General features: G+C 36.1%; 1 protein-coding gene across 1 annotated transcript in view; it reads left to right on the top strand.

Annotated features, from left to right (window-relative positions):
- The window catches only part of LOC110829205 (uncharacterized), a 183,772-nt gene extending 165,769 nt beyond the window's left edge, over nt 1–18,003 (top strand). Inside the window, exons 4-9 of the mRNA XM_087345369.1 lie at nt 878–2,011; nt 4,844–4,921; nt 5,646–6,755; nt 9,495–10,509; nt 11,801–11,916; nt 14,616–18,003. Coding sequence (XP_087201495.1) covers nt 878–2,011; nt 4,844–4,921; nt 5,646–6,755; nt 9,495–10,509; nt 11,801–11,916; nt 14,616–15,681 — 4,519 coding nt within the window. The 3' untranslated portion in view covers nt 15,682–18,003. The remainder of the gene's footprint in view (nt 1–877; nt 2,012–4,843; nt 4,922–5,645; nt 6,756–9,494; nt 10,510–11,800; nt 11,917–14,615) is intronic.
- The last annotated feature ends 4,346 nt before the right edge of the window (nt 18,004–22,349 follow it).

Genomic DNA, 22,349 nt, shown 5'->3' with positions numbered 1-22,349 from the left:
ATGAAAGAGTACTCATTTATTGGCTGTACATTTTACAGTTCTACCTGTTTGAGTACTATTCCACTTGTAATAGTTTAATTTGTTATTTCCATAGAGAAAATTTTAAAATTGTCTTTGAAAAATTACCTTGATTGAATGAAATCATCATGCGGTGTTACCTCTGCTCCATTGAATGGTATAGAAATTATTGACCTCTGGGGGTTCATGAACTAATGTTTATAGATGGCAGGGTCTTCTGCTCTCTTGAATACACCATTAATAATTGCACTATAAATAGGGGTTACTTTGTAAGGGCTGAAGAGGACTAATTTTGTGTCTACAGAATATCCATAGCAAGGTATTTCTTTATTATTCTGAATCTGACATACAGTTAATTGCCAGCTAACGAAATATAGTCATCTGGCATACATTAGGTGTCTACTGTCATCTAAAGCATAATCAATAAAAAGTTAATGACATATTTGAAAGCATGAACTGTGTTGTATTGTATTGTATTGTCATTGTCACTCACCAGAAAATGAAGTATGTGTAATATGCAAACCATGTTACCATTATTTTATGAAACTCTTATGAGAACAGCCAGTCTTGCAGGTGGGAGAGTTGTAATTGTTTTCTGAGGGAGGGGTAGGTAACCTGAAACAGCAGTAGGCCACAAGTATTATTTTTTAATGTTTTTACTCTGAACTTAAAATGCTGTCCATATTTTCTTCCAGTTTCATCTGGAAGGCTGTTGTTTAATGCATTTGCTGCTGTCTCACAGGGTATAAGTTTGAATGGCATTAATGTAATATAGAGTGATGGAATTATTTATGATCTTAACTGACTGTGCAACATCAAGTTATGGGTAAAGAAGGTTTCGTGTTTCTCTTCTTTCTAGGTCTGCAAGTGAAACCTTTGGTCACATAGGCATTTCTGGTGGAAGCTCAGCATGGCCCTCTGAGAAAAGTGATCCAAGTCTAAAACAGCAACCTGAAACAAATTCTAAACCAGGAAGGAAAGACTTGGAAAAGTGCAGTATCTATGAAACTCGCAGTGGGTTAAAATTGACATGTCATCCAAAAAGCAGTATTGCAGGGCATACATGCAACATTTGTGGAAAATCATTTAATAGCAAGAACAGGTTGGGATTTCACATGAGATCCCATGACCAGCCAAAGGAGATCAAGTGTTCAGTTTGTGAGAAAGTATTCCCAACAGGCAAAAACTTACGTAACCACATGAGGACTCACACCAAGGAGCGCCCATACTTGTGTGAGATTTGCAACAAGACATATAAAAGCTCATATGAACTGACCGGCCACAAGAAGATACATACTGGGGAAAAGAATCATATCTGTGACATTTGTGGCTATGCAACCATATACAAAGCTTATCTCAAGATCCATCAGAAGAGACACATTCGCGAGTTTCGGTTTAAGTGTGATGAGTGTGGGAAGGGTTATTACACAAACTGTGAACTCCAGGCTCACAAAAATGTTCACACAGGAGCAAAACCATTTCAGTGTGATGCATGTGGAAAGGCTTACATCCACAAACACTACCTGGTAGCACACCAGCGGTCACACCATCCAGAATTGCACCACAACATGCAGCCTTTCGAGTGTGAGACATGTGGCAAGGTGTTTGCCTACAAGAAGTCACTCACTATGCATTTGAATGCACACATGGGGGAAAATCAGTTGTACCTTTGTGACCTCTGTGGTAAGGCCATGACGAGCAATGCCTCCTTACAGATCCACCGCCGCACACACACAGGCGAGAAACCATTTGTTTGTGATTTGTGTGGTAAGACATTCAACAAACGCAGTAATCTGCGTATTCATCAGCGTACACATACAGGTGAAAAACCTTACACTTGTGACCAGTGTGGCAAGACATTTACGCAGCGGTCCACTCTGGTTATACATAAACGTTATCACTCAGGGCTGCGCCCTTACAAGTGTCACATATGTAGCAAAGATTTTGTTTCAAAGACACTTCTGAAAACACATCAGAAAAGTCACGGAATCTAGAAACAGGGGCCTTGGTAGAAGGTAAAGTAGGAATATTTGAGGAGTTGCCATTGTGGTTGTTTATATCATTGGAAGGGGTTTGCTTTGTCACCCTGACTGCTGCAGTAATTAAGCCTTCATCATCCTGAACATTTAGTGGCACAGTAAGCTGTGGAAAGTGCAAACACTTTTCTAAGCTCTTTTATTGATGAACATGGTTTCATTTACTTGATTATTTTATTAGGACCTTATTCATGATCACAATTTTGTACCATTTTAATATTGTGTGTTCTTTATACTTTGTAAATAAAATCCAAAGTTGTTATTACAATTGCCTGAATATAGGAGGCGATGCGGAATTTTTCAAGTTTTTAGATAAAGCTTTTCTACTATGTACATATATATTTGAAAGAGAATTGTATTTATTTCATTTCAGAACTTGAAAAGGTTATGGTGTAATAAAGATACATGTTTGAATTTTGCTGGAAACTGCTAGAAGAATCTGGAGACTTGGCGATCTTATTTATTGAATCATGGTTTTCCTGATAGTTTTCAAAAGAAAAACAGTCTTGTTTAACTTTTCCTTTTTATCACTAAATGAGCCTCCTTTACTTTTTTCTTTTTATATTGCTTATGACTTGAGTGTTTCTGTGAAGTAAATTTTGATATGTATTAATGGAATTTGAAGTTCTCATAGTAACAAGTATGAAGATGGCTGTTGTCACGGATGTAGCACTGTGTAGTCTCCTATATATTTACCAACAATTCATGGGACCATAAGGTGATTCATCCTCTGAAATGTTGGTCAGTATGTACCAGACTGCACAGTCCTACATCCCACAAGACAGTCATATGAATACATATTGGTTGTAATTTTTATTATAACATGACACCTCACCCCTTAATGAATCATGGAAATCCAAATAGTTTGTGTAGCTACTTACAAATGGCCAAAGACATTCAGAACTTGACATGAAGATGATGACGTATATTACATTTACCTTGATATGGTTGGATCTATAGAAGTGAAGTATAGATAGTATTATTACTTCTGCTGACATAAAAATATCTTGGTTAACTTTATGTCATTTGCTCTCAGTGCCTAACACCTTTTATCACCTGTCACTTTCCCAATTTATCCATACAGTCTAAAGCAATTTCTAAGTTATTTGTAGGATCCACTGTTTCAATTGCCAGGCCTTGCATTGTCCATCTCTCCCCTCCCCTTTAGTAAAACTTTATTTCTAAGTACTGCCATTTTAAGTTGTCTTTATAGTACCCATAAGATCTCATCCAGTACAAAAGTTATCATATTCAGGCAATATATTTCTCTGACACATTGGTAACCACCTATAAGACCACCCATCATTACAATTCTGGAGACCACAATCAGCATGTTAACTACCTTTACTTTGACATAATTTACTTATCATGGAAAAAAATGCATGTTGTGTCTCTTCCATCAATGAGAATCCTCACAATGTAGGATTTTTGGTTTTCATGGTGGTGAGTCTGAAGATGGCTGTCATCTGGGTTGTTGCACCATGTAGTCTGGTCGAAGTTTACTGATGTTTCAGAGAACCTTGCTGCCTCCAGCATCACCCTGATGCTGGAGGCAGGGATTTCTGAAACGTTGGTAAATTTCTAGCAGACTACATGATGCAACAACCCAGATGACAGCCATCTTCAATCTTCACAATCTTGTGTACTGAGTGGTATAATTGCTGTGCAATTTCTGTAGGTTTTCTGAACTAAGTTGTAATTAACCATCTACCCAGATCAGGGTCTTTCCTAATCACATCACTTACTCTACCTGTCCTTTACCTGTAATTTTTTAACTACTATCAAAACTCTAACTTTTAAATTTGTACTTAAATTAACTAGAAGTTTGATAAATGTGAGACATTCAGAAAGTGAGCTGTATTTACTGATAAGCCTACATGATTAATGGGTTGTTCAATAAAACTGCTTATTTCATATATTTTTTGATCAGTATGAGCATTTCTTCTCCTGTTAAGGAATTCACATGATTACCTTGCTTATTTGCACTGAAACACCATGAGGCCATCGCTCTTGTGTATTAACCTTTGCAAAGATGTAAGTTTTGCTGCCACATGGAACAGTAAGTGGGATACCAGTGAGAAGTTAATGGTAATAATTTTTGTTCAGTGTAATATAATGTCATACTGTATTTACTTTTCAGAAATATTTCATATTTCATTGCCAGTTTAAGCAGCTTTGTTAATGACACTGGAAGTAAATGAAGGTAATTTGTGTAAATTCACAGTAAAGTACCATAATCTTTAATGTAAATTATTAGAGGTTCAAGTCCAAGAATTATCATCACTGATATGTTTCTTCACAAATCATCTTAAGAAGTTAAGTTTCTCTGGCCCCATGTTCCTTACCTCCATAAATACTTTGTGTACACCTTCAGAGCAGCCCAGTAATCTAGGCTATACATACAATTCCAGAGTGTGGGTAGGTAGAATGGGTAGCCAGTCACCAGTTTACATGTACTGGAAGATAACATATGGTATTAGTAATCCATATGGAGCTGAATAAGACTCCCAACAGCAAACTTCAGTCTGTGCATAGACTGGTAAATTTTATGCGAGGGGATGCTTGTTAAATTATCAGTGGTTTTTGATGTGAAAAATATTTCTCATTTTCAAGATATTTTAACAGTTTCCTAATAGTGGCAGAGATGCTAGTGTCTATGTTTTCCTCACTTATAATTGAGTTCTACTTTCAGTTGTGATTATAAAATGATTCTTCTTGGGAATCTTTATTTACTTTTATAAAGGATTTACGGAGGTTTTAACTATACTTTTCTGTGAATTGTCTTTCAGTGTTTCATTCTACCTTGTTTTGAGTTTTGCAGTACTTGAGAACATACATGATTTCAGGAGGTATCTACAGGAACAAGGGTTTGACTTAGGCTATCTTCCTAATGTATTTAAGTAGTTTTAAAATTATTATTCTGGGTTCAGATTGTGAACTACTTTATCTAAAACATATTCCTTTTCCTCTCTGTAGTCTCACTTTGCGGTTCAAGTAATGTTTGAAAGTCAGATAGTTTCTAGTTTCCAGTCGGAAGTTGGTATAGTAGTAATTGCCACCACAGTTTGCTATATGATAATCATTTTTACCCTGAACCTCTTTGTTCTAAGGGCTTCCAAAGTTTGAGATTTCAGATCCCTCTTGTACTGATTAAAGTACTACGCAGTTATTTATTGTTCATTGAAGACTGTCTGAAGAAGTGGACTTATTATATCTTACCATTTGTACATAATGTTGTGTTACATAATACAACATAAGGCTCAAAGTTAAGCATTAGCATATAATGTGTTGTAAGGCTGTTGTCACTTAAATGTGCAATATATTAAGCTTGCATTTGTTTTCTGAATCTAATGTTGACTCAAGGACACTGTTTATACAGAAGTTATTTATTTTGTGTGCCATATGCTAAAACTGTATTTTCTTATAAGTAAAACAGGTTTTATGTTGAAAGCTCATACTTAACAGTACTGAGTTATTTTCCTTTGGTTACCAAATCACACACTTGCCACAGAACAGGTATAACTCAGTTACTATTCTCAAAATGTGCTACTTATAAAAATGGAAAATATTGTACATTTTTCTTCTTTTTAGGTCAGCAAGTGACAGTGTTGACAACTGCAACATTATACTCTGCCAGAAACTGAGTGTGCATAAAATTCAGTCAAAATCTAAAACCTGTTCCATCTCAGGAAAAGAGAAAGCAAAATATAAATTATTTGAAACCCCTGTAGCTGTACCACTGGCAGATGGTATAAGGGCAGGACATTTCTGTAATGAGTGTGGGAAAGCGTTCAGGACCATTACAAGTCTTAAGTTCCATGAAAGGACACACACATCTCCCAGGGAATTTCATTGTGACATCTGTGGCCGTAAACTCCTCACCAAGAAGATTTTGGCAAGGCACATGAGGACTCATAATGAAGATCGTCCGTATCCATGTGACATCTGCAACAAGACTTTCAAATTCTCATACCAGATAAAATACCACAAGAGGATACATACTGGTGAGAAAAATTATGTTTGTGACATATGTGGGTTTGCTACAATCCAGAAGTCAAACATGGAGAATCACCGAAAGAGACATTTTAATGAGTTCAAGGTAAAGTGTGACATTTGTAATAGGGGATTTTATACAAACAGTGATTTACAAGAGCACAAAAATATTCACACTGGAGCACGTCCATTTAAATGTGATATGTGTGGCAAGTCCTTTCCATATCGCAACAACCTCACAACACATAAAAAGACTCACATGCCAGGGTGGAAACGATTGGTGAAGCCATGCCAGTGTGAAACATGTGGCAAGACATTTGCTCACCGAACTTCCTTATCGCTCCACAGAAAGTCCCATACTGGGGAGAACCACTTTGTTTGTGATGTGTGTGGGAAAGCAGTGACAAGCAAGGACTCTCTGAAGTCCCACCGGCTAATTCATACAGGCGAGAAACCCATGGTCTGTCTAGTCTGTGGGAAGGCATTCAACAAGAGCTGCAATTTGCGTGCCCATCAGCGCACACACACAGGCGAGAAACCCCACTCCTGCGATTTCTGTGGGAAAGCTTTCACACAACGCTCCACACTTATCATCCACAAACGTTACCACATGGGTCAGAGGCCTTATGAATGTCAGATATGCAGCAAGGGGTTTGTTTCAAGAAATCTCCTAAATACCCATCATAAAACACATGGCATTTACCAAGTGTAAAGATTGCTGAATTCATGCATGTGCAATAACTGAAGTATGGCTACATATAAATTGGACAGTTTCAGTTATGTACAAATATTGACTGTTGTTTTATGTGTTTAGGATATAGTTCTCCAAACATTTCAAATGGTGTTTCATTATCAGATTGTGCTTATGTAATACTGTGAGTGAGAATTCTGCATGTGCATAATGAATTGGATGTGACAGTGAAACCACTTAATTAATATTTGTGAATTTACTGTGATTTATTTTATTATTTTTAAGAGTGAAGCAACATCAGCACATTTAGAAATTTAAAAGTATGGTAATTTTTTCATATTTAGTCTATGAGAAATACATGGCATTTTTCTGTCCCTTCTCTCTGACTTGTTCCTTTATTACAGGTAATGATGCATTGTCACTTCTTCTCTCTGAGTGTGGATGAAGTGTGAAAGAAGAGAACACTCGCATTTGCCACCCCACATCACAAAGTTTCCATTTTTCTGTGTGATCCATAATGAGATGATTGCTTCATGAAGCGTGTGTGTGTGTGTTTTCACGCAATTAATTTGAAACATATTTGCTGAATTTCTAGTAATGTTGTAGTAATGATATAATGCCACTACAGATTGAACAGTTTAGTAATGGTGGTCTTGCACAATTTGAATTATAACCAATGCTAGAAGAATTGTGTATTAGAGAACATTATTAGAAAATTGATTAATAATAGATCTTCTTACATGGTGAGCTTTTCTTAATGTTTTATGTGTCTAAAAAGCAACAGTGTCCGTACATAATATGTATGTCTCTTTCAATTTTATGATATTAACTGTTGGACAGTGTAGACAGGCACATACAATTTTGTATTGCTTTCATCTTCTTTAAATCTAATTGCAAGTTTTATGTGTCTAATGGCTGTCTATCACATGCCCCCCGCCAATTGGCATTATTCCTGATAGACAGCTGTGTCACTATAGTAGGTTCAATACTGTCATTATAATGTTGTCTCTAGTCACTTGCAGATTCTGTCTGCTTTCTGAATCATGCTCTGTGGCACTAATTTCTTATTCCTTTATTAATATGCAATAGAGCTAAGCTGCAAGTTTGTGGTTTTAAAGCTTCATGTTATGTACTAACCTGTATTTTAATTTGTGTAAAATGTGTATATATCATGATAAATATGATTCAGCTTCTAACTAAATTACTGCATGAAGTAGATTCTTTTTTGTGAAGCTAAATAGCAAGCTCAACTAGTCAAGCGATTTCCCACTCTTTATGGGACTCTAAAGGTTCATTTCCATGTTCACAAGAGCCTGCCAGAATTTACTATCCCAAACTAGATGAATCCATTCCACTCCCTCCACTCCAATTTTATAAAGATTCATTTGAATAGTATCCTCCAGTCTTTGCGTAGATTTTTCAAGTAATTTTGTACTTTCAGGCTTGCCAACAGAATTTCTGTATGCATTTCCTGTCTCCTCCATGTGCACTACATGCCCTGTTTATGCCATGCTCTTTGATTTGATTATCGTAATAATATTTAGTAAGGAGTACAAATTGAGGATTTCTTCATTATGTAGTTTTCTACACCATCCTGTTCTTTCATGCCCCTTAGGTCTAAAATTCTCCTGTGCATTCTATTATTAGTCATCTTCAGTTTGTGTTGTTCCTTTGAGATCCATATCAGGATGTGATTTGCCATGATGACAACATTTGATAATCCAGAATGAAATTGTGTGTATCTAAATGTTCATGTTGATTCACCTATATTGCTTCATAATTGGGATATGAAAATTAATGGTAACATAATTTTTTAGATGGTTTGTGTTAATAATAAGTAACTTCTGTTCAGATTACAAGGCAGTCATTGTTTAGCAGGATATTATTAAAAAGGCAAATCAATCCTGTTACATGCCATGCAGGTCACTGGGAGGGGGGAGGTATAACTCCTATTCATTCTTGAACCCAGCCACTCTTTACCCCCAGGAAAGGACCCCTGTACCCATTGGATAGGAGGATGGGTGGGCCTCAGAGTCCCAGTCATCCAGCCCATAGCTAGCCACTATACTGACTGTGTTGTCCTGACTCATAAGATATAAACGCAATTACAAGTTTTGCATTCAAAGTAACAACATGATGGTGTGATTCTTATATGATAGATTTCTGGAAGAAAAGTGTAACAAGATTGGATCATGCCTGACACATTTTTTTTTATTGTGAACATTCCATAGTTGTCAAGGTATTTTAATATAGACATTGCTCCTCTGCCCAAACCCCCTTTCATTACTTTTCAGTATTGAAGTACCAATATTTCAGAATAGATTATTATTTTAAACGCAACATTTGTTCATGAATCACAAATAAAATGTTTATGTTCTCAATACATCTGTTTCAGTCATCTGCATTATATCATAATCTAATAATTACTGTATTAATATCTGTGAACTACATTCACTACTCACTGTTTTTTGTTTAAATACCTATATGTATTGTGCAGGAATGTTTCATAATGAACCAAAAAGATTCTGCTTTGAAAATTATATGTTGTATTTTTTTTAAATATATCATATTATTTAGTAATTGTTGATGTTTAGATATCCATTCTAACAGGTTTTGTATCACAGTTTTAAACACATTATTGGCATTGATGGCAGATGTGTCAGATATACTAAATATATTATTACTTAGGCTTTTTTACTGGCATTCATTAATAAAAAAAGAGTAATTCTAGCACAATATGTCTATCTCCTTTCCAGGTGGATACCTGATGGCATCGTTCTTGTAGAATTACCTGACAGCTTTGCTATACAAAAGGAAGATTCCACAGTATCTGCTATAAGAATAGAAGATATTCACAGCGTGGCTTCAGAGAATATTAAAAAAATTGACATAAAAACTTACCCCTGTTCATTGTGCACACAGATGTACAAGAGCCAATACAAATTGAATGTCCACATGAAACTCCATGTGTCTCCAAACAAGTTCCAATGCACTGTTTGTGAGAAGGTATACCCAAGAAGGAATTTGCTTACAAAACACATGGTATCACATACCTCGGAACGTCCATATTCATGTGACCTTTGCAACATGAAATATAAGAGAAGCTATGAACTCTTAGCACATAAAAAACGCCATACAGGAGTTAAGACTCACATATGTGATATTTGTGGGCATGCAAGTGGATCAGCTACAAATCTCAAGTTTCACAGACAGAGGCATTTACAAGAATACAGATTCACATGTGAACTTTGTGGGAAAGGTTTTTACACAAATTCAGACTATGAGGGACACATGGGCGGGTACCACAGAGGGGAGAAACACAAGTGTGAAACCTGTGGGAAGGAATTTCCAGAGAAGAAGAAACTTGTGTATCATAGGAAGATTCATGATCCTGAGAGAAACACAAAACGCTTTCCATGCGAAATATGTGGGAAAGGATTCCTCTTTAAGAGCAAACTCCTGTGCCATATGCGGTCACACAGGGGAGAAGCCAACTATATCTGTGATATTTGTGGAAAGGCATTGTCATGTGGAGTGTCCCTCCGAACACACCAACGTACTCACACAGGGGAGAAACCTTTTTCGTGTGATGTCTGTGGTAAAGCATTCAATTCTTCCAACTATTTGAATGTTCACAAGCGAACCCATACAGGTGTAAAGCCCTACATCTGCAAACAGTGTGGCAAGGGTTTTACACAGTGCTCATCACTGTCTATACATATGCGCTATCACACAGGGGAACGGCCATACAAGTGTGAGTTGTGTGGCAAGGTATTTATTACAAAGACACTACTAAACACCCATGTCAGGAACCATGACTGAATGCTTTACTTTGTAATTGAGTTTACTGGTACTTACATTGCATTCATTACCTGTTTGCTCATTTATGATATTTTACTTTTATATTGAAACTGAAGGATTTTATCATTCCTGTAGTGAAGGGTATCTGTAATTAGCTCAGTCCAAATAATCATACCCTGACTTAGTCCAAACCATGTACCTCCTGAATGTGAAACATATTTATCACTCATGGGTTCAACTTATTAGCTCGGCAAATGTTGTGCAATCCTTGGCATGTATAGCTAGCTAACTATAAGGTTTGTTCCTTTATTGTAAGTATTGACTGGACATGTTATTTTCTGGGAGCCATGGCACTTACAGATCTGAGGGTATTACTCATATGATATGTTGTTTTCTCAAGCCTTCAGCCATAATAGAGAATATAAGCATTTTTTTTTCTTTTATGATGTGCAGATTTATCTTTATATAGTTCTTTTGTATTCTGGAATTCCATTATTATGTGTTCTTCATGATTTACCATGAATGAACAGGAGCTTATGGGCCCATCCATGTCTGTGTCTGTCACATTTTGGCAACAATGGGATACATCCCATTCTTGGAACCCATTGAACACAATTGAATCCAAGTTTTATTAATGTTCGAACCGAATGTTGATCAGCAGTAGGATCGAATGGTTCCCATTGTTGCACAGCTACCACCTAGGATCACATTGGTATGAGAATGACTCATGATAGAAGAATCACCTTGAATCCCATTATTTTAACAATGACCTATGTGATTGGCATGTAGAACACCTTTGGGATGTCAGTGTTCTTCAAAGAGTACACTTTCCAATGTTGTGTAATGTATTACAGCATTTCCTATGCAGAATTTGAACCTAGAAAATGTCTGAAACCCCATTAACTTCTTACCTTTTATTGTATTGTGTTATCATCATTAAATGACATCCAGTATGATTAAGAGAAATGGAAGTCAGTTTTCATTTGTGTTATGCTTATTCTGCAATCTACAAAGACTGGAATATGGCAAGTTCCGTATCAGAATGTTCAGTTTTTATAATGATACACCAATAAAATGTCAGTACTTATACTATATTATTCTTCTGCAAGGAAACATTATGTTATATTTTATAATACAGAAGGCATTGCTTGTATGCAGCAGGTGTTCTTTGCTGTTACAGATGTTTAATGCAACCTTCGTGAAGTCATCTACAAATTCTTGATTTTTTTTAGAGGGTCTGATTATTTGTTCTATGGAGTAGGATGAATATCCAGATCCGTCAGATGGCAATCATATTTTATGTAACCTGCTGCTATTGCAGTCTTTGTCATTAAACAAGACAGAAATTAGGCCTATACTGAATTTTGCAGTTGAGTGGTAAACACTCTTTCATATTGTAGAAATCACTGATTCACATATCAGCCCTGAGACTGGTTTTCCTATCTGATTTGGCCTTTAATGATTTTCTAAATGTCTTCAGGCTAATGCTGGCATACTTCTAAAAGGTTCACAATCACTTCCATGCACATCCTTTGCAATTATATTGCTGTATATTGTATGTGGTTATACAGAATTTTTAAGTAACCCACTTTTCAGTTCAGGCCAGTTAGAAGTGATGTAGAATGGATGAGAAGTCAAAGCAGTCATCAGCACACAATATAGATTTCCAATTTGTGTGGCCAGAATGTTAAACATGTGAATTGTGTCTATTCTTTGTAAATTAACTGTTAAATGTATATGGTTCTTGTTAGTGAATAATATAGGGAAGATGCTACAAGATGTGGTTCACCATTTTTTCTTTAATATGTAGCTTCTTATGTAGCGCATACTAAATTTGATACTGATAAATTGTATACCATATTCTGATCTGTGTGTTTTCTGTTATTTCACATATCCTTCAATACTATTCCTTGCTAACAGCATATAATTTTGGCAGTCCCTGAGTATGTGGGAGCCAATTTAAGTTGCCTAGCCCCATATACAGAGAACTTGGGATACTGTTCTCTGGTGAAAATAATTAAGTATGTTATAGAGATTGTGTTTTTAAATGAAGGTATCCGGATGTGAAGGATAATAAAGTAAAATAATTTTTTGAAGAACAGTATTGTTGATTGTAAGAACTTTGTTGCTCATGTTGTCGCTAGATTAAATGAGATAGTAGTGTTACAGTATCACAGGTGATATAATCTCCAGGTGGACACATTGGGTTAATTTGTGAATTGTCCACTTGATTGATTTCACTTGATATTTATGTCTCATCAGAACAACATGGTTCTGTTGGATATTGCAATGTTGGATCTTCATCTAATCAGTTTGAAATTTAATGTTCTGAATCTTATAGATTTGTTTCTAGATATATTTTTGGAATTTTGTTTGTTATTTCATAATTTGTTATTGTTTCCATATTAATGTAAATTTTTTAGTAAATACCTGCCCAGGTTCTGATATTTGGATGTGTTGAACCATGATGAAGGCTGATGGTAAGGATGTCTGCGAGTTCTCATAATTCCAGACGTATCTTCATTATGTTGCTAAAATTTAATTTCTGTAACTTGATTGGTTCACTTGTATACTCACTAGTTGATAACAGCCTAATAAATCTAAATGGGCATTCTCACACATAAGTACCATTGGCTTCTCAAAATGTGATTGAAAGATGTGCACCTGTTATTAGATTGTTGGACTGTTTAACATATGTAAACGTTTTGCTGTAAGGAATGTGTGAAAACAGTTAAAACAAATTTACGTGTGTCTGGTCTCACAAATGATTCTCTGAAGATTTGTGATAATGTTTGGTTTATTATAGGAACATCATATTGGACCTCCAAGACAGGAGTAGAATCAACTCCCTAAGCATCATACTGGTTATTTGATAGTACTCTTTAAACCAAGCATTTGAAAGGTCCCAGATTCAATCGTGGCTGCCCTTAATAATAATGATGATGATAATTCAGTATCATGGCTACCAGTCACCTGAAGATGGGAGTAGAGTCAGCTTCTGAAATGTCATGTATGTCCAACATAGTGTTCCTGTAACCTTGTATCAATTATGAGACTAATGTTTGTGCACCTTCACCTGCAATGGTGAGGAGACTGGTATTGAACAGAGACCTTTCATAGGCTTCAAGCATTATTTGATGATATATTGTTCACTTATGTAACAAGAGATAAAAAAAGAAGCTTCTAATACATTCCTTTTTTAGAGAACCAGGCAAATTTTATAATTCTATCAGACGTTAATAGCCAGAGTAATTGATGTGACTATAAACCCAACCATAATTTTATCGATGTATTGTCTACGCTTTGAACATTTTGATGGAGGACATACATTGTTTTCAGGATTTAATCTTTTCCATCGCACTTTTGTTTGAAGACCTTGGTCCATAAAAATAATCTTTGCCCTTGTCACAGATTATTTTGTTTGTCTTTCTCATACCTGCAATTCTGTTCCCATTATCCCCAGTACAAGGTCATTTTTCTCATTCACTTCATTTTCTTCTTGACTACATTCCATAAGTCTTTCCTTCCATTTCAGAATAATGGGCTCTTGCTACTGTCGCGCTAATCACATGTAGCTTTTGTCTTCTATCTGAATCATGTTCAGTTGCACTAATTTCTAAACCATTTGTTGGACCTCAGTTTCAGAATTGTGGTTTTTAAGCTGCATGTCAAATGACCAAACAATAATATAATTTGTATTTACATTAAAAATTTTACTCATATATAAAATCTCTTTATATCATGACAAGTGTGACCCATCCTTGGTTTGCTAAATTTAGTACAATATTAGCCATGCATGTCAACAAAGAACTGTTTTATAAGGTGAAGCTTTCACGGTGAATGAAGTTGATGAAAGACTATCAGGCAACAAGCTGTGTCAGGTGGCTGAATGGTTGCCCGAGAGTCTTACATCAAACAACTGTTTGTTATTTACTGCATATCTCATACATGTGTGTGTATTCATGTATATATATACACACACACACACACACACACACATATGTATGTATGGGGTTTTTGATAGCATTTATTAAAAAAAGAGTAATTCTAGCACAATATGTCTATCTCCTTTCCAGGTGGATACCTGATGACATCGTTCTTGTAGAATTACCTGACAGCTTTGCTATACAAAAGGAAGATTCCACAGTCTCTGCTATAAGAATAGAAGATATTCACAGTGTGGCTTCAGGGAATATTAAAAAATTTGACATCAAAACTTACCCCTGTTCATTGTGCACACAGATGTACAAGAGCCAATACAAATTGAATGTCCACATGAAACTCCATGTGTCTCCAAACAAGTTCCAATGCACTGTTTGTGAGAAGGTGTACCCAAGAAGGAATTTGCTAACAAAACACATGGTATCACATACCTCGGAACGTCCATATGCATGTGACCTTTGCAACATGAAATGTAAGAGAAGCTATGAACTCTTGGCACATAAAAAACGCCATACAGGAGTTAAGACTCACATATGTGATATCTGTGGGCACGCAAGTGGATCAGCATCAAGTCTGAAATTCCACAGAAATAGACATTTTCAAGAATACAGATTCAAATGTGAACTTTGTGGGAAAGGTTTTTACAAGAATGTTGATTACCAGGGACACCTGGGTGGGTACCACAGAGGGGAGAAATACAAGTGTGAAACCTGTGGGAAGGAATTTCCAGAGAAGAAGAAACTTGTACTTCACAGGAAGATTCATGATCCTGAGAGAAACACAAAACGCTTTCCATGCGAAATATGTGGGAAAGGCTTCCCCTTTAAGAGCAAACTCTTGTATCATATGCGGTCACACAGAGGAGAGGCTAACTATATCTGTGATATTTGTGGAAAGGCATTGTCATGTGGAGTGTCCCTCCGAAATCATCGACTCATCCACACAGGGGAGAAACCTTTTGTGTGCGATGTCTGTGGTAAAGCATTCAATTCTTCAAAGTATTTGAGTGTTCACAATCGAACCCATACTGGTGTAAAGCCCTACACCTGCATAGAATGTGGTAAATCTTTCACACAGAGCTCATCACTGTCTGTTCACATGCGTTACCACACCGGGGAGCGTCCATACAAATGTGACTTGTGTAACAAGACCTTTGTTACCAAGACACAACTGAACGTACATATCAAGGGCCATGAATGAATACTTCATAATGTCAGTGAGTTTGTTTGGACTAAAATTGTAGTGTCATCATTTTAGTTCTGTCAAATTGGCATTGGCTAGTGCATAGTATCTGTCAGGTAATGTACCTGGACTCAATATTATGTTACATTCATGTCTTTTGCAAGGACTGTGCATGACATATATGAAAAAGTGATTGATGTTATCAGATAAAATCTGTCACCTGGATTTGATGTCATTCAGCTTTGCCAGTAGATTAGCTCAGCAATAGCTCATGTGGCTTTATTTATGAGGTATTCAGTTCAGTTCTCAGCCAGGGTACTTATCTTTGTTATTGTTTTTAGCATATTAAACTTGTGTTTTTTCGTGATTTTTCTTGGGATATTATAAGCGTTCTGTGCTTTTTGTGATTTTTGATATGGTGTTAATCTGGTAAACCTTTTTTATGTGCCTCACTTTATTAAACTTTGTAAAAATTTTCATTAGTATCTTTTGGGTATCAACCATTCTGAGCATTTTTATGATGTTGCTCAAACATTCCTGATGAATGTCAGATTAGTACATGCAATAAACACTACCTAACCACATTCTTCCTCTTCCACTTCAAATTGTCTTGTAGAAACTTATGAAACTAGTACTGAAATGCTGTATACTTAAATACGAAGCTAGTACATATAAAACTGTATTATACATTTCAGTTCTTTGAGTGAATTTTACCTACCTTTACATTATGATGATTATAATACTGTTGAGATGGTAACTGTTAGTTGCAGTGTCCATATCTTATACACCATGTGACAGTAAGTGTGATCATTCAGCAATGACACAAAAATTCAGAGGTACCCTAAGCTCTTTGAACTTTTCATCCCTTTCCTCATCTGTGATGTTCTTGAAAATTGTTTAACTAACTAACTAACTAGATGGCTTACAGAACCTGTAGATTCATCACCGAATTAACCAAAACCCTCCATGTCCTGGGCCAACAAAATCCAGTCTCCTTCAACTCCTATCTCCCATAGATCCCGCCTGACATTATCCTCCCATCTATGTCTAGGTCTCCCCAGCGGTCTCTTCCCCTCAGGCTTCCCAACCAATACCCGGTGCACACCTCTTGTCCCATCCATGGGTGCCACATGAACCGCCCATCTCATTCTTCTCGACTTAATCACCCTGACAATATTGGGGGAGGAGTACAGATTTTTAAGCTCGTCAATATGCAGTTTTCTCCATGTCCCATCCTCTTCTCTCCTAGGCCCAAATATCCTCAACACCCCATTCTAAAACACCTGCAATCTGTGTTCTTCCCTCAGAATGAGAGATGTATATTTTAAAAAATGTATTACATATTTTTATAAGGCACTTCTGTGTATCTAATAGTTACATGTGGTATGTTTAAAAGAGTATATTTGGTGCAGTAGCACATTGTCCTTGTAGGACCCAAGATGCATTTAGTAGGGGACATCAGTATCACATTTCATGAAAATGTTAAACAATATCAGAAGTTTTCCATTCATTTACTGGGACGAGTGATCAGTAAGAAAATAAACAGCTGTTACTATTGTTTGTAAACATGCATAAGGAGTGTTCAGTCCATGAAATATTCATGTAGCATCCAGCTAATAGGAACTCAAGGAAAACTTGAGATAACTGTGAAACTATTTAATTGTTTCTACATATAGTGTTTTTCACTTCCTTCTGACATCTGGTTAGTTGGTTAAATTGTTTGAACTAACTCATATACACTGGCTATTTGTGATACTTGGACTCCTCTAGATGGTAGCATACACAATCAAATAGATCAACGTTTAGTAGATAATAAAAGATAGACAAATATAATTGATGTGAGGTCATTCAGAGGAGCAGTTTGTGACACTGACCGTTATCTGGTAGTAGCAAGAGTGAGGGAGCGGCTTTCAGTAAGTCGGATTCTGTAAGCCATCTAGTTAGTTAGTTAGTTAGTTAGTTAGTTAGTTGGTTAGTTATTTATGATTATCATTACATTGAACACATGAAACCAAACCAAATCATTGTTATTAAGGTTTGCCATGATTACTTTGGCTGCCTTGGCCGGCATGGTTATGTTTGTTACCATGTTTACCAAGCTGAATCATGGCAGCAGGCAGGTGGATGGACAGACAAACCTACATGGTCATTCCTATATGCATTCTCCTCATGCACTTTATTCAAAGAACACATAATGAAGGTAAACTGTAGATGGCTTGTGACTGTGAATGACACAGAAGCTAATACATGATGTGGTTTCCAGTTCTTTTGTTTATGTAGCTTGTTATATGGCATTTTATTATATTTGGACTGTCTAAAAATATAGTATATTCTAATCTCTGTGATTTATGTTATTTTGCACATCCAACAATCCTTATCCTTGCTAACCACTTTTGTATGCTATGTTGATTTATTGTATGCAACAAGACCAGTGATTGGCTTAAACTTCTTTATTAATTGAGATTTGATGTTCTCATGTATGATTATGAAGATGCCTGTTTTCTGGGCTAGTCTGGTACAAGTTTACCAACATTTCAGATGAGCTTGTTGCGTCTATCACAGCACAACCCAGAAGACACCCAGCCATCTTCTGAACTCATTTACCAGTGAAGCACTAAGTCAGAGAAGAATCCTGTGATACATTTCACAGAGGACCAGGCAAATGTCAGAATTGAAAGTGAGGATTATTATCTGTCTGCCAGTTTCATAGTTTCAGTTTTCTCAGTATGATTGCAATTAATGCAAGATGTGAATGTAATCAGTATTTTCATACATGTGCCCATGAACTTTCAATATGTATATTTTAGTGAATTAGTGGTAAAGATCTCCTTGTGTAGTAAACACATTATGAAGTGGAATTATTTGTTTGTCTTGAAAAAGTAGTTGATCCTTTATAGCGCACTGTTCAACATGAAACACAAATGTTATACCTCAGAAAGCAGTGTTACAGTAGTACATAAATGTTTCACTCCTTTATTCAAGAATATATTTAACCATTGTGGAATATTGTTCTGTAACCTCATAGAAGAAACTCAGAATAGACATGGGGCAGTGCATAAGGTGTTCCTTGCTCTTGTTTATGTTGTCATCACTATATGTGATGTTTTGTATGTATAGTTTATACTGCCCTGCATTAATGTATTTTTCAAAAGACTATTATGATGTGCCTGTGTCAATGCAATTTTCACCAACAGCTGGAGAGTACAGAGAGGTTCTTGTCATGCTTTAATCAAGTTTTGTGACCCTGTTTACTGAGATTAACTTTTATACTAACTTTATTGCTTAGTAATTGTATAAATAATGTACAGTTTTCTCATGTGAAAGGCTTCTCTAATCAACTTTTACGACGTGATTTTACTGTTATGTCATACTTTGTGTGAGACTAGTTCTTTTTAAGAATTGTCTTTTTAGAGGAGTGATTTTCTTAAGGAGATACTAGAGTTCTCATTCTGTGAACATTTTTCAAGTTACATTTTGTGTAAGTTGTTAACTAATGACTAAAAACAGCAGACAGCATTGCAAATTATGTGCATTTGCACAGTTTCCAAGTTCTTGAAATCACATAGCACACTCCAGTTTACATGCACAGTCTTCAGCAAAATGTTCAAAACCAACAAAATTGTACAACTCTTGAAGTCTCTTGTCTTTTCAAATAAGTGTACATGTAAAATTTGTGAAGGAATGTTCTCCTAGTGTTACAGGTTTTCAAAACACAGAATATTCTATACCACAGAGTGCCTTTGTGAGTGTTATATTCCCAATGAAGCTTTGAGACCCAATTATGAGCTTATCAGACACATAAGGGTTCATTCTGGAATTGATAATAATATATGACACATGAGAACTTTCCAGGACAAGATCAAACTTACTAATTTCTTTAATTTGAATTTTTTTGATTCTTTGTTGAGAGTTTTTCTAAATATCTTAAACATTACAATATTTTGAAGGATTGATCTTCCTTTGACGTCAGGTATAGAGTGAGACACCTACTGTTTTGGGTCTGGTTGGCCAGGCTATTCCCGATATTTGGACACATGATTTTTAAGGCTGTTTAAAATAAATCAAAACTGATGGTGGATGTGGTCTTGTAGGTAATTACCAGTTATTCAGAGGAATGTGTCACCTTCTTCTTCAGTGTCAAAATGAAGTTCAGGTGATATGCTCATCTGAAGTGTTGGTAACCACCTACAAGACCAGACAGTTTCACAACACATGTTGTAGTACACATTTTAACAGCTGTGAAAACAGCATATCTCATTTTGCCTTATTGATCGATTTTTGTTGCTGGATGTTACTGGACTTGCAGTCACCAAAGCAAAGCTTTGATGACTATGATGGATAAGTGATCAGATTCATTTAATTAATTTTCACCAATCATCTCCCACACCAATTGAGTTGTTGAGGTAGGTCTTTGAGGTCTGTTGTGATCCAGTATGTTTTCTGTTGATTTGTTCTTTATAAATACTATAAAAATGCCCACAACGAGTTGTAATTATGAGGTAGTAATGTGAACAGACATCTGGATATCTTTCATGCCATCATGGATCAATTAAAAATACACCACTGCAGATAGTCAGGAATTACCCTTTGTTCTTCTTCTCTGTAATTATCCTTTCTGTGATATCTTTGTATCGGTCTCATTCACTCTGTAGAAGTGCCAAAATCATTATTTGATTGTTTGTGTGTATTAGATCCTTGTCATTTGATATTAGCATGCAGTAACACAGAGACTCAACATTGTTAACACCAAAGCCAATCAGAATCCTGAGCTACTTCCTGTGCTACCCATTATCATTACATATTTCCTTAAAATCTATCATTGTGTTAGTATTCCTTATAGCTTCCTCCTACCATTGTCATAATCAAAAGTCATTATGCTAAGCTAAGGTTTTAGTTTTCCTCCCTCTTCATTAGTATTGATGAGAAATATTCACTGTAATATTAATACCTTTTAGGCTCACTAATGTTTGCAATTGCATGAATCAGAAGGTGTTAGAAGCCACTGGTTTAAGTTACCATAGTTCTTAACATAATTCATATTAACATTTAGTCACTGCATTCACAGCAACGTTCAGAAACTAGCGAATTATGTCACAGTGGTGAGTCCTTAATCATGATCAAACATTTCTGATAAACAACTTACTGAATGTAGTTGAATGATAGATACTTTTGTTTTTAAACCACAACTTTGAAAATACCAAGAACCTGAGCTTGACATAATCATTCTTTTGAATATTTTGGGGGACCTCCTCTGGAATTTTTCTTATTTTTACTTTATTTAATGATGATTCTTTATATTGTTATATATCATGGATTGGGTAGATGTTTGTAAATGTGAAAGGAGGTGGAGTGATAGAGTCACAGTGTATTTCAAGGTACTGATCCAGCATCTGCTTGAACAGACTGTGGAAAATTAAATTTGGATGAAATTGCACATGGGGCCTTCTGAATATAATGTAGGAATGCTAAGTCTTCTGTCACTATAGTCAGTTACTGGCCTTTCTTGCATTGAATGGGTGTGAATAATGCTCGGTGAATATGCCCCGAAAGTTAATGTTTATTTTCTAACAACATTTAGTAGGGCATATTGTGTCATAGCTTTCAAGTACAAAGTCTGTTGTTACATAACTGCATATTTATAAGAGATTGAATTGTTTATGTAACAACAGGAGGCTGGGAGAGACACTTAAGCTAATTTTTATCTCCTTTCTAGGTCTTCAAGAAGTTTCCTTTGGATATTGGATCCCACTTCAACAGCTGCAATAGCCATCAGCTCTATGCGTTCCATAGATTCAGTATCATTGTCATGTGGTGAAGATGGAACTCCCAGCACAGAGTTACCAGCAGTCAGTGCAATGCACACATTGACAACCACACTCCCAAAATCAACTATTGGATTGCCTCTCATGCCTCTGCAGACATTGGGACTATTATCAAAATCAGTCAAACTCCATAAGACACACACTGTCTCATCAAACCCAGCATTACATTGTGAAGAAGTACTGGCTACTAACTCACTTTTGACTCAGTCAGTCAGTGAATGCCTTGCATCTAACTCACAGTCTGTAATAGAAATTAGTGAAGGTTCATCTGGAAATACTGAATGTTTAGGAAACTTAACCTCAAATGCAAAGGCAAAAAACCTAGATTGTATAGTCTGTGGCAAAATTTATAAAAACAGAGCCAGATTGGAGTATCATCTTCAAAGTCACCACACTCCAAAGAAGTTTTATTGCTCTGTATGTAATAAGGCTTTCTCTCAACAGAATCGGCTAAAGAAGCATTCTGTTACCCATAGCACAAAAAGACCGTTCGAGTGTGATATATGTCATAAGACATATAAAAGAAGTTTTCAGCTCACACAACACAAGAAGCGCCACACTGCTGCCAAGAATTTTGTGTGTGATACGTGTGGTTATGCAACAATAAACAGGCTGACACTCGAGATGCATATGAAGAGACACTTTCAAGATTACAGATTCACATGTGATATCTGTGGCAAAGGCTACTACACTAACTCTGAATTCAGAGGACATATTGCCCTCCATTCAGGAGAAAAACACCAATGTGAGATTTGTGGTAAAGAATTTCCTGGGAGGGCTAATTTACGCATTCATCAGCAGATACACAACCCAGATAGAAACACCCAGCGTTTTCCTTGTGACATCTGCGGAAAAGCATTTCAA

This window comes from Zootermopsis nevadensis, unplaced genomic scaffold (genome assembly GCF_977971745.1).
Source record: "Zootermopsis nevadensis isolate Lab colony 2312 unplaced genomic scaffold, Znev_1.0 Znev_ptg000008l, whole genome shotgun sequence".
Classification (NCBI taxonomy): Eukaryota; Metazoa; Arthropoda; class Insecta; order Blattodea; family Termopsidae; genus Zootermopsis; species Zootermopsis nevadensis.
This window is presented reverse-complemented; position numbering and strand designations above follow the sequence as displayed.